Raw genomic sequence first — 14,223 nt, forward strand, 5'->3', positions numbered from 1 at the left:
AGTAGATCTTCATCTTCAATCGATGAGCGTCGTGAAGTCTAAAGCTCAACTACACATTATATCTTAATCCGAGACATAGCTATAAGTAGACTAGAAGTCAAGACTTATAGTTTTGACACCTAAACTCGACAAATAAGCTTGAAGAACACTTAAACTTGGCAAAATATTTTTTGGATCATTTTATAAGATATTGTTCATTGATTGAGTCTGACTGTCTAGTTGATTCTCTTGGAATTATATTGGAGTTAGTCTATACAGATTGTCGAACGAAATATTGGGTGTGGTTGTTGTACCCCTGCTTTTTTAATTGGTATCAGAGAAGGCAAACAAGTTAAAGACCTCATAAGTCTGTGTATGTAGCAATCTAATTCTATGGATAGAAATTATTTCAAACTTTCGCACGTAGAAATGCCTTCAAAAGATTTTGATTTTGCCAAATTTCTTAGGCTTACCTCAATGGATAACTCTTCAGTGGATTATTCTGAATCCTAAGGTAGAAAGTTTGTGCTATCATATCATGATAACATTCCCTCTAAAGTGACAGTTGACAATATGTCAGAATCTGAGATGAAGCTTACCAGAACCTTAAAAAAGGCAGCTAAGATTTTTGATGTTCAAGTGACTAAAGTTAGTTCGCTTGAAAATATAATCGCTCAGCTCACTGATGAACTTGAGAAGTCTCTTGATAGAGAACGGGAACTCTATAGTCTTGTTGAATATTTTTCTAACAATATCGAAAAATTTGTTCAAGAAACTACTCTACAGCGTGAAAAGATTAGTTTGCATGAAGATGTTGTCAAAGAAGATTCAATTAGAGAAAGACGTTTGATCGATACTCATTCATCAGAATTAAACAGTTTTGTGTTGAAAAGGAGAAACTTGTTGCATCTTTTTCACTAGCCCAAGAACAGTACAACTCCTTGAAAAGGGAAAACTCTGTTTTGACAAGTAAAACTTCTTCAGTGCCTATCTCTAATACTCATGTGGTATTACCTAGCATGGAGAAATTTTCTTCTAAGGAATTGTCTGCTAAGAAACAGTTACGCGACTTACAGAATTCCAGAGAGGCTACGAATCTGAAACCAGATGCTTCTAACGTTTCTTATCCACGAACCTGTTTTTTATGTGGGAAAAAGAATCATCTTGTGTTATATTATTTTGCTATAAATAAACAGATTTCTGATCTACAAAATCTACTTCTTTTTACTGTCGACGGAGTAAATTGTCTGACGATATCTACAATGAATTTCATTCCTGCAAAAAACCAGAACTCTCATAAAAGGGATTTCAATGATCACTCACCTCGAAATCTCTATAGGAATCGTGTCCCTTTGTATGGTGCAAATTGTTACACCACAAATATATACATTCCCAGTGTTTATGAGAAAAATACCGGTAGATCTAAGTCTTGGAGATGGAGATCTCACAATTCTTATCCTCTGGAACCAATCTCTAGAGGTCCTAGACTTAATTCTCATAAAAATCCCTTTGATGGATATCCTAAAAGGTTTATGTCTAATTCCTCTGGAATAAGAAATAACCGAAGGAAGGTAAGGAATACGAGGCTTAAACACTCAGATGGCATTTACAGCTCGTCTCTCAATATTCATGGTGGGATTACATCTCACTATGTTACTTAGATCTAGGTATGTTCATCCTTGTATCTAACTTGAGAGTTGCAAGGATGATATTTGCGAGATGCTCAAGTTTGTTGTATGTTACCATCTGTCTTGTGTTTGAAACTTAGTGGTTTTCTTCTTTTGTGAATGTTGAGTCATATCTTGACTCCTAATAACTACTGGTTCTTCACCCGTGCGATGCACGGGTCTGTTTCTCGCTTACGAAATATAAGATTCATGTCAGGAGATTTCTTCTTTTGGGTCTTCATTCATGGATACTACAGATATTGCAGCTCATAATTTAGACTAATCATACAAAAAAATACGAAAATACTTTCACGTCAGATTGAGATTGAAGGCAGAATGTACAGGGGGTAAAATGATATGTTGTCAAAGCCAGAACTCAATATTCTTGAAAAGTTAACAAATTTTTCATAAAGACTTCGTGCAAAAATTAGGGTAATGCTCGTACATAAAACCAAGTTGGAGGGCTTACGACAACTGGGAGTGGAGGAACCAACACAAACCTTCAACAAAATTTGATTTTTTATTCCCATGGATGTATTATTACGCTGATTTACCGACACCATATTGAGTTTGTATAACTAAATTAGGTTAGAAAATATATATTTAAGCGCATAGGCCTATGGGGGAAATTAAAACAGATAAATACTTATTAAATTCAGCCGGTTTATTAAGCTTCCTATTAATAAACCTGAAAGACTATAACGGAAATTTGCCAAGTAAATCTGTGATATCGGGAATAAGACTCTGGTTCTCCCATCCGACTCTATGAAGAGATCCATTTTCTGTTATTGTTGTATTCTTCGCATCCAACGGGTTAAAAAAGAGAATCAACGGGGAAAAGAGGATTTGACATTTTCTTGAATGCTTTTTATATATATATATAGGGATACACCTAACCCACAAATTTCATAAATTTTTGGGTAAGAAAATTTTTAGTAATATTTTCTTTTTTTGATTAGAAAAATATCGAACAGGCGTATAACAATAGAAATGCTCTTTATATTTATTTACTTATTAGAAGGAAAATGCTTTAGATAGAAACCACAATTTCCATAAAATAAAGACTTTTTATATATTTTGAATTATCAGACCTATGTTTTGAAACTAATTTTATTAAAACCAAATTATATTAAATAAAAATCAATTAAACATTGAATAAGCTCGTGACCCCAAAAACCAATAGATTTTTTAATGATCCAACCAATGCAATAGAAAATAACAATGAAAAAAATGTTTGAAAAATGCTAATTGATTACTTAAACATGTGCACATCAGCAAAGATGCATGCTAACTAATTACACAAAGAAGGCTGACCATTTCTATGAGAAATATATTAGCTTCTCCAATTAAGATTTTCAAATGTCGTCGATCACTTTTGATTACAAATATTTATATACACAAATAATATTCTCCCTCTTGGCCTAAAAAGTGATAGTAATTTTTTTCAGAAGCAGAGATATAATTTTTAAGTTTTTCGTTAAAAAGTAGGATAGGCTCTTTTATTTTGTTTGTAACTCTTAGTTATATTTTGAATGTTAATATACCGACATGCATGTCGACATTCCTAACATTCATAGAGTACATGCAAGATGCAACATTATGGATCACTACTTAGGAAGTGTTTATTCTGGCTCCAATAAAATATGTCAAAATTCGATCTCCTAAAAGAAGTTTCCTCTTTCAAGCAAACAAGACTAAATGACGATGTACCCTCCAAAAAATATAAAAAAAAAATAGTAGTAACAAAAACATGTTTGTGAACCCGGAAACATGTAGAACTACTTTGAATTAAACATTATGAATAATCCAACTACACACTATAGTTCCCATAAAATTTGTCCCGCTAATGTGCAGAAAAGTTCAATAAATATGTTAGGTGATGCCATCTTGTGATATCAAACCTCCAACGGCTACTGACCAAGCCTAACCATTTTGGACTGCTTGTGAGAAGATCAATAAGACTTCTCGTACTCATCTACGGGCTAAAAGAAGCCATTTTAGTAAGTAGTATGATAATCAAGAGAAACACAAAGTAAACTCATAAAACTAATTCATCTTAAAGTAGTATGATATTCACGACAACCCGACTGCTATATGAAATAGCTGTCGTACGCCAAAAACTCTTGTGAATGAGACCCATTTTAACTTTTAACTTGAACCATTTGGTCCGTTTGAATTAGATAAATTGAGCTGAGTCCTAGTTGGTACCATATGCTGTGTCCTACTTGTTTCCATGACAAATTCAGTAACAAAACATAACTAAATAAAACACAGCTACATAAATGCTTCGTAGTGTCAATAGGCTTAAATATGCAGTCTTCTGCATAGAAAAACTGAGAGAATCACATACTCATAATCATGGCAAGTTCATCACAATCTTCATATTGGTCACCTAACTTGAAAGAATTACCCAAATAGTAGAAGTACTGTATGGACGACACCAATTAGTTAGAAGAACTCAACTAATATCATCTTAATTGATCTACTGTTACAATTTCGATCACCGATCGCCAGAAATATTATGCAACACAAAAAAGAAAAAAAGACCGTTAAATTATGCATCCACAATTAAAGGTGTTGCTCCACAACCAAGTCAGATTCTTCTAAAAACAATTAAGATCAAAACAATGATAACAAAACCCTAGCAACTTTTCAACTATAGAATAAGAATTTAAAAACGATATTAAAAAAAGATCCGAACTGTTCTCGAAGGAGAGAAGCCGCGGCAATAATTTGCACTTTCTTGTGATGATGTTAATATCATATGAATGCACTTTCCACAATCTCTTGAAACAAACGACATTTAAGTCAAATAAAAAAATTATGTCACCTCGATAGACCCTGCAAAAAAGAAGGTGGAAACAAAAAATTACAAATCACCGATAAACCCTACAAAAACAAAATCAGAAACAAATGACAAAAAAAATGAGTTCTGCATTCTGCTCACACGTTTTATATAGAAAGTTGCGAGAGGAACTCTAAAAATGTTATTTTTGACTTACCCAAGCTGATTTCTAAAGAGAAAAGCAACAATTCCATCGGCTGCACAACTTTTAATACCTACAAAATACAATTCCTACCCCCAAAAAATTATACAAATCATGAAATATACCTCAAATCAGTACTTATGATCATCGCATGTTTTGATTTATTGTCAATATAGTGAGAACATGTACACCAGCATCTCTGCTTTGATCGATCACATAAATAAACAATAATAAGAGTTGTAAAATTCATCTTGATGCATCAGTAAGACGTGCAGATTAGAAAATAATCCGCGTCTTGATGCATCTATAAGACCTGAGGATCAAAAAACAAACATGGTGTTTTATACCAGAACAATATTTGCAAGAGTAATTAATATTTTATACCTTAATATTACTTGACATATCGCCGGTTACAAAAAACGTTTATCACGGGATCATGATCGAAGTTTATACCTTAATATTGCTTCACATATCACCGGTTGCAAAAAACGTTTATCACATGATCATGATCGAGGTACCTGCAAACCAAAAAGCCAAATTAGATCAGACAAAAAAATCATAAATTGCAAGAACAAAAAAATCCAGGAAGAGTAGTATCGTGGATAACATGGTTGGCTTTTGCGTCAAATGCTTTATATACAGAGACATTGTATCCACATATTCCCTAAAACAAAAAGTCAGATATAATATGATTCCATATATAATAATATCTAAAGTTTTTATATGTTTGGATATACATTTTATTTGTTGCATCATTTTCGTCCAAAAAAAAGAATGAAATTGTGTGTTTCTCACGCGGTGTGTTTCTATATGGAGTTAATAGTATCATGGAGAATAAGGATAATAAATTTTATTTATAACTTTACATTTTTGGTTAACTCATTTATTTTTCGGTTTATTTTTGTCAATAAAAAAATATATTGCATATCAAAGGATCACTAACTTAGAAAATCGACCATAATTAATTAGTTTATTTTCCATTTTAGACTATTTAATTTTTAATTGTTGTACGAACAAAATTTAAAAAAATAATATGATTTTTTATTGCCTAAAAGTTACAAAACTTACCTAATTTTGGATAAAAAATATATTACAGTAGTACATTATTCTCATATCACCGTTTTTTGCTGTTGCAGATATTTTTGTATAAAAAATATATTGCATATCAAAACATCACTAACTTAGAAATCGACCTTTATTTCCCATTTTAGACGTATTTTATTTTTAAGTATTGTATGGACAAAATTTAAGAAAAATAAAATGTTTTTTTATTGCTTGAATTATTGTAGGATTTTTTTTTGTTGTGGTTCGGTTTATATTTCAATTCTTACTTTAACAGTTATGTATTATTTTATTGTTGGACAGGATCACTAAAAAATTCACTTGCAAGAAAGCCACAACGACGGATTCAAAGTTTAGTACCTGCGGCCATCTTGATTAATTTTTTTTTCTTCTAATTCTAATCAGAAGTCTCTTCATTGAATGTAGATTTTTTTTCTAGTTTTAATTGATTAAATAGAGTTGTAATTAGGAAAAGAATGATTATGAGAATTGTAAGCGGACATTGGACACTAGACATTTTTCTTCACTTTTTTTTAATTCATTAGTTATGCAACTGATTATGTGATTGATGCATGATTGATTATTTTTTTTTACTGTGAAATGTGATTGTTTCTTGATTTAATGTATTTTTGGCAACATTTTATTTTTCGAGATAATAACATTAGACAACAAAAAATATTTTTCCATTAAAAAATATCTCGTGGGACGAGAATATATTTTCCACTTTCTCCATTAGGTCACGTCAAATAAATTTCCTTTTAATTTTTTTTTGGTGGGACCAGAATCAACCAGAAGCTCTGGTTAACCACAACACTCGAAAAAACTCTGTTTTTATATAGAGAATTGTATCTTATTCATATGCTCTGATTTAAAGTAAATCTTTTAATCATTTTTCTAGTTTCGACCTGAATTGAAGATCTCATTCGCAAAAGTGAGTTTCTACAAAACATCATGATCTCCACTCACGAAAACAGATCAATTTTCATTTTCCCCCTTATTTAAGTTTTCTCTTTTCCATCATCTCCACCAGCACCATCTAAACTGCAATCACCAGATGAATTTTTTAAGTGCCCTAAATTTATTTTCCTTCTAAAATCCCTAATTTCTAGAAAAATTTCAAACCCTAGATTCAGAAAATTACTAATAATTCTCATAATTAACAACGCCATCTTCGGAACTTTCAAAAAGATGAGCAACGAACATGAATCGAGTGTAAAAACTCGTAAGTTTCCTAATCATGATTAATTTTAATTTTGATTGGTTAATTTTGATTTTGATTTTCATCTTGGTAATTGAAATAAGATGCACACAGACACATCTTGGTTAGATTATGTTATTCCCAAACTAGAAATTTGAGTAGTGTCTGGAGTTGTTTAAAAATATGAGGCGAACGACATCAGGAGCACCTGGATACATCTAATTTGATTTTCATCTTGACGTAAAATTAGATGTGCATCTTGCTTAGTTTAGGATAAGTTTTACTTTTATGTTGACCTAAAATTAGATGCACATGGGTACATCCTCCATAGTTTAAAATAAATTTAATTTTCTTGTTAACGTAAATTTAGATGCACGTAGGTGCATCTTGATAAGTTAAGGATAAATTGTTGATCTTCATGTTGACGTAAAATTAGATGCACATGGGTGCATCTTGCTTAGTTTAAGATAAATTTGATTTTCGTGTTGTAGAAAAATTGGATGCAGACAATCTTCTCTTTCTCCACCATTAACTACAACCACCGCCACCATCATCAATAATAACTAGCTAGAACTACTGCTAAATGATAGTAACTTGTGAAGACAGTGTTGTGCAAATAGTTATTCATTTATATGATATCTGAACTAAATCAGAACATGTCCCTGTTTAATTGCTATACTAATATCTTTGGAATTGAAACTGTTTTAATGTGCTAAGTAGTTTCGGCTCTTGATAGCTTTGGTCGGGATCCATATGAACCATCCAAAACCAGAACATAAATCTAAACAACTATCCAAATTAATAAAATGAAACAAACGTGAGTTACTACTATGAAAATATTTACGTTATTTTAAGATAAAATGGTAACTATTAATGTTAATGCGTTGTATAAAGCATGAATTATGAAAAGGTACATTTTCAGACCAGTAGTAAGCTCACATGCACCTGGGTGCATGTTGCTTAGATTTGATTAAATTTTGATTTTCAACTTGCAGTAAACTCATATGCACCTGGGTGCATCTTGATTAGATTTTTGTTAAATTTGATTTCCATGCAGTAAACTCAGATGTACCTAGGTGCATGATTGTTTACGTTTGGTCATTAACTCAGACTCTGATGATTGTATTTTTATTTATAAACTAAATGGTCTTTGACTCATATTTTGATGGTTTTACAATAGAGACGATCCCCGAATATAACAAGCTTGAGATAGCGACGCTTGCGAGTACGGCCGATCAATGCTCAAACAAATTTTGGATGTTATTCTTTATTAAAAGTTTACTGATAGTGCTTCCCGAAGGATCAGAAAAGGTAAAAAAGCGGAAAGGATGACTTTGGTAGCAAAAATCCAAAAACTACTAGGTGACAGGAATTACGATACTACCGTGAAAACGGTGGCTCACAGATAGCAAGATTTACAATGGCTGATGATGCCTCACTCTTTAGACTCTGCTATGTTATTGGATTTCTGTTTTCAAATTCTTGCTATTCATAGCTTTCAAAATAGGGAAAACAGTATGTTAGTAGGCACCAATATCTCAGTTCAGTTAGATGAGATAAGGAAACCAACATTTGGAAAATTCTGTATAACTTTTCCCTCTTTTCAATATAAGTAATTTTCCAAAAATAAAGGGAAACGGTTGTTTTTCTCTGCTTCCTCATCAGAGGAAAAGAATTTGTTTGAACTGGAAAAAAAAAATTCCTTTCTGCAAATTAGGAATTTTATAGAAGACTAGCTTTTTATAGTTGTTTTTTATTTAACAGGGAATATTGTTAATAATGCTCAACTAATTATGGGAATTTTATCCTCCAGAATCGCACTTGCAACAAAATTTGGAGGATAAAAAACCCAGTCTTGAAATCACGAAAATCCAAGCATACCTGGCCATTTTATTATCAAGCTGAAGGTCACGATTTGCTTCAGCCACCAGTTTCGCATAAGTTCAAAAACTACTTCTTGAAGACCCATAGATTTTTCCAGAAACACTATCACTTGGGTGTATTGAATTAGATCTTGTATAGTGTAACTTGTCATACACAGGTTTTGAATGTAAAACTTATCATTCATGGTTACAAACCATCTAGTTTGAGGCAGTGCTCTTATATTTTTTTAAATTTGGAAGAGATTTTTCTTCAGAAGGACAACCAGAATAAAGGAATTGACCTTCAAAACTAGGAGTTTCAAGTCACATCACAACTACTAATCATTAATTCTCAGCATCACAACCATAGAAAATGACCTAACATCCTAGTTATGTAGCCATGGACATAATAAAACTTACTTTCAACTAAATCTAGACTATCAAAATTGGAATTTAATCTCTCCAGGGATCATTCTCTGTTCTCACTTCCGAGGGCTCAATAACTTCCGTCTCCAGTGCTTCCACAGACTCTTCAGTGGCATTATTTGGCTCTGACGAATCTGATTCGGATCTTCCCCACCTTCCTCCAAGGGCAATGGCCATCATTTCATAAATTTTGTTACCCAAGTCAGCTGGGCTATCAGGCTACGAAATTAAGAAAAATAAAAGCAAAAAGGATCAGATGAAATGAACCAAAGCGGCTACATAAAAGACAAATCAAACTTCAAGATAAAAAGCATAGACATATTAGCAAGCACACTTACAGTGAACCCACTGGAGATCAGGGCAGTGTCATATAAGAGATCAACGGCCCTCTTTGCTTCACCACTTTCAGGGGCATTTTTGCATGCGGCCTTCGTTACCAACAGTAGATCAGTTTTAGCCTAATAATTTATCAGCCAAAGAGAATTGGCGAATGAGGGTTAAGGAGAGAAATCTTACATTTAGATCTTTAATGATAGGGTGATCTGGATTGACTTCTAATATCCTCCTCCCTCTCATGAACTCCAAGCTTGAGGTGTCTCCAAGTGTCTGTGCTTTCATTAGCCTTTGAAACACAACAAAGAGAGAAACAACTTCTTTAAACACAAGACACCAAAAACCAAAAAGCAATTGGAAAAAAAAAAAAAACTCATAGAAGAGATGCTTTTCAGAGGGTGAGATGAAACTAACCTTTCCATATTAGCAGACCATCCAAACTTGCCAGAAACAAGCACACAGGGTGATGAGCTGAGACGCTTAGATAGTTGCACTTTAGCTACCTTATCACCAAGTTGCTGCTTCATCCAGTCACAAAGAAGGTTGTATTCTTGCTTGTCTTCTCTATCTTTCACTTCATCTTCATCACCTGATAATTGATGAGAGATGTTTAGGAATGCATATGATCAAAGGAGCTAATGCCTACATTTATAAATTTAAAGTACATGTTGATAATTGTAAATCAAATACTAACCCAACTCAAGGTCTTCCTTGCTGATATCAACAAACTTCTTTTCCTTGTATGTTTGTAGATTCTGAATAGCTACTTCATCAATTGGCTCTACTAGGTACAAAACCTACAGAAAAAGAAGTTACACATTCTTCAACCAAACCGCATTTTGGAGTCTTCTGATACTGCATTTAAGACATACTAGTGTATGTTTTCCTTGTTTTTCTCTTTAGCTGCAATGAAAGGCAAGAATGAATGATTACCTCAATATCCTTTTGGAGCAGCTTCTCCAAGAATGGGGCAGTTTTTGCACTTTGAAGGCTGTCTGTTGCCAAGTAATAAATAGCATTTTGCTTCTCACCCATGTTCTCAACATACTGATCCAAGCTTATCAAATCATCCCCACTTTTGGAAGAGTGAAATCGTAACAGCGGTGTAAGGCGCTTGTGATTTCCAGAGTCCTCAATGCATCCCAATTTGAGAAGCTTTCCAAAGTTCTCCCAGAATTTTTTGTAATCCTGCAAGAAAATAATTACTTTTCATGAAAAACCTCAACGAGCCAGAACAAAAGCGCTACATTGTATCTAAGTTGATCACAAACCTCCTTGTTTTCACTATCAGCAATATCCTGGATCATGTCAAATGTTTTCCTGACAAGCCTCTTTCTCATAATTCTCACCTGTAAACCAATAGGACAGAAATACAAAGTAAAGCGAAGGCCAGTGTCAGCAGCTACACGCTTGGGCTGCTCAAAATAAATTTGTCTACCAAATAATCGACTGCTATTCTTTTTCGAAAAGACGAGTGTGAAAACAATATTTATTTTTTTCAGGGAAGAGAAATAATCTTATTTATTTCCATCTAGGGCGTCCTCTTTTTTTTTTCTTTTTTTATTAAGCTATGGCATTCCTGAGATGTATAAATAGTAATTCTTAAAAGTACAAAAGAAAAGAGAATGAATTCTTCATCTAACTTACAATTCTGCTTTCTTGAAGTATCTCACGAGAAACATTAAGAGGAAGGTCGTTCGAGTCCAGAACACCCTTTACAAAGCTCAAATACCTTGGGAACTGCGAACAGAGTATCAGGTCAGTAACCACAACGTAGATACTGGTGCTAGGAAAGAATACTGACAGAAGACAGCAAAACTATACAAAAATACTTACCAGCTCACCATCAAAATCATCCGAGATGAACACTCTTTTCACATATAAACGAATGTTCTTTGTTTTTGCGTTAACAACGTCCTCATTGTTAAGAGGAGCCATGCCAGGAATGTAAAGAACACTCCTGAACTCCACCTCACCCTGTTAACCGTCAAGGGGAAATCGAGAGAGTTCAAAACAGAAAAAGAAATATAAAGTAAAGATAAAAGGCAACCCAAATGCGACCACATACCTCAGTGGTGAAGTGGGTGTATGCAAGAGGTTCCAAAAACTCATTAAACGTCTTCTTGTAGAATTCCTGATACTCTTCTTTCTCAACTTCCTTTGTGTTTCTCATCTACACATGAACAAAATCAAATGAGAACTATAACAGTAACTATTTATTGATCAAAGTGATTAGTAGTGAACTTACCCAGATTGGTTTTGTTTCATTTGCTAAATCCCAGTCAAAATATTTTTCAGTTACGGTCTTCGTCTTCTTCTTCTTTTCATCCTGAAACAAGATTGATAGCTTCAATATTCTGTTTAAACAGAGAATACGCCATGCATTGATTTAAATATATAAAACCATTACCTCTGGTTTTGGTTCCTCACCCTCTTTTGGCTCTTCTTCCTCCTCTACCTGTAAAGAAATTCCATATTAGAACCATAGGAAGATGCAATTGGCATTAAGAATTATTATCTTAGTTATACATTTCTATCTTCAACAAACAAAAGATAGTTTCTTTAAGAAACAAATGAACCCTCACCTCAACAGTCCTCGACTTCTCTTGCCATGTGTAAATGGGGAATGAAACGAACTGTGAGTAGTTCTTCACCAGGCCTTGGATTCTTGTTGGCTCTGCAAATTCATACTTGTCGTCCTCCTGCAAAAATAGAATTACCAAAATTTGACTGCCTGTTTGTAAAGACCCAGAATCTTCAATTAAGTATACAAGGAAGATTGTAAATACCCTTAGGTACAAGGTAATTTGTGTTCCGCGAGTAAGTAGCTTTTCTGGATCCGTCTCTTCCCTAATGACATAAGAGCTAGTATCAGCTAATGCTTCCCAGACATATTGCTTGTCTGATTTAGGGCTTTTTGTTGATACAACCACCTGTTGCCAGTTCAAGAATATCACGAAATCAACACCAGTGAATCCCGTGAAACCTTCCTATGAATATGACTATACAAAAAACATACCCTGTCGGCAACAAGGAAAGCTGAGTAAAATCCAACACCAAACTGCCCAATCAAACTGTTGTCTGCACCAGCATCCTTATTTTCCTGCATAAGATTACCCAAAGTAATCAGACAAAGACACTTAACCTACACCAAAATGCAAATAACTAATTATCACGGTTAAAAACATGAGAACTTGTAGTAATAAAAGACCTTCAAAGCTTTCAAGAATTTAGATGTTCCACTCTGAGCAATAGTTCCAAGGCAGTCAATGAGTTCTTCTCTCGTCATTCCAATTCCTGTATCTCTGCAATCTCACAAACATCTAAAATGAATAACAAATTCTCATTAACACTATGATAAGAGTTAAAGCAAGTCTTACGTTATGGTAATGGTTCCATTATCTGGGTCTGGTTTAACTCTAATTTCCAATTCACCAGCATCTCCAAGTAAATGAGGCTCAGTCACACTTAAAAACCTCAACTTGTCTAACGCATCACTCGCGTTACTGCAGCACATAACAATTTACAGAAATGAATACTTTAGAAACCGGTTAGACAAAAAACACAAAACAAAACCGGTAGCAGTAAAATCGAGCGAATGGATACCCACCTCACAAGCTCCCGAAGAAAAACTTCCTTGTGACTATACAAACTGTGAACAATCAAGTCCATCAGCCGGCTAACCTGCAAAGCGATCATAATCAAGACAAGATTATGAATAAAGGTCTCTCCTTTTACAGCTAAATTAAAATTCAACCTAAAACCCTAATTATTATTTTTCTCATTTCAACAAAAAACCCACACGGAATTTCAATTTCCTACCAATAAAATAGAACATAGAAATCATAGATTCAAACAGGAAAAACCCACCTCAGCTTGATACTCAAACTTCTCTTCAGAGGCATCAACAGTTTCTTTCTCAGCAACAGCAGAATCACATCTGATTGATGTTGTTCGCCTATTATATCTTTCATTAAGCTTCCATTTCAACGCACCAGCAGATACTAATCTATTGTTGATAAGGTTTGGGTTAAAAAGAGTAGATTTTAATAAACTATTGTTATGTTGTTTAACTGAAACGGAAGGAAGTGAAGCTATTGAAGTAGTGAAAGCCCTGCTTAGAACTGGCGCCATTGCTGAAACCTTTTGATAGACAAAAGAGTTTGTAGATAAGGGGTTGGTAGCAGACTGAAAATTGAAATAACCCTTTCTCGGGGTTTAAGAGGTTTTAGAGAGAGGGGAAGATGTTTCTGGAAGAAAGAGTGTGAGGCCGTTTTGTCTGGACTATGGAGGTGTTTGTATGGTGGAGATTCGGCCGCGTCAAACGAAACATTATTATCCTTTCGACGGCATATAGTATACCTACCGTGATTTATTTATTTTTACCATGATTCAAGCCCCAAACCTGATGCGACGCGTATCATGCCCAATGATTCAATCAACAAGGCCATGCTTTGGGTGCGATGGGATGATTCTCGAGAAAAGTTAATCCCATATTAATCGGGTTTTGGACAGTTTAGTTTTGTCCTTCCGAGCCCAATACTCACTAGTCCAGAATTTTCCCGGCTAGACCATTTGGTCCAAACTTTAACTTTGGATGAGTTAGTCTAAATTTCATGCGGCTACCAAAATGAAAGTGTGCGACGATCAACGACCACCTTTCATCCTGGATGTAAATCCTGGTCGTCCAAGGTCGTCAAACAACGCAT

The 14,223-nt window shown here is 34.1% G+C and overlaps 1 protein-coding gene across 1 annotated transcript; it reads right to left on the reverse strand.

Moving 5' to 3' along the window:
• Positions 1 to 8,893: 8,893 nt before the first annotated feature.
• On the reverse strand, positions 8,894 to 13,741 carry LOC113275729 (heat shock protein 90-5, chloroplastic-like). Its single transcript, XM_026525280.1, has 19 exons — positions 13,385 to 13,741; positions 13,125 to 13,198; positions 12,895 to 13,020; positions 12,726 to 12,819; positions 12,534 to 12,617; positions 12,304 to 12,447; positions 12,100 to 12,216; positions 11,925 to 11,972; positions 11,763 to 11,843; positions 11,583 to 11,687; positions 11,351 to 11,491; positions 11,162 to 11,254; positions 10,786 to 10,863; positions 10,448 to 10,702; positions 10,209 to 10,311; positions 9,929 to 10,103; positions 9,698 to 9,803; positions 9,520 to 9,609; positions 8,894 to 9,400 (listed from the first exon to the last, which is right to left on the reverse strand). The coding sequence occupies exons 1-19, from the start codon at positions 13,646 to 13,648 to the stop codon at positions 9,209 to 9,211; spliced, it is 2,370 nt and encodes a 789-aa protein (XP_026381065.1). The 5' UTR covers positions 13,649 to 13,741; the 3' UTR covers positions 8,894 to 9,208.
• Between the last annotated feature and the right edge of the window lie 482 nt (positions 13,742 to 14,223).

Source organism: Papaver somniferum, chromosome 4 (genome assembly GCF_003573695.1).
Source record: "Papaver somniferum cultivar HN1 chromosome 4, ASM357369v1, whole genome shotgun sequence".
NCBI classification, from domain to species: Eukaryota; Viridiplantae; Streptophyta; class Magnoliopsida; order Ranunculales; family Papaveraceae; genus Papaver; species Papaver somniferum.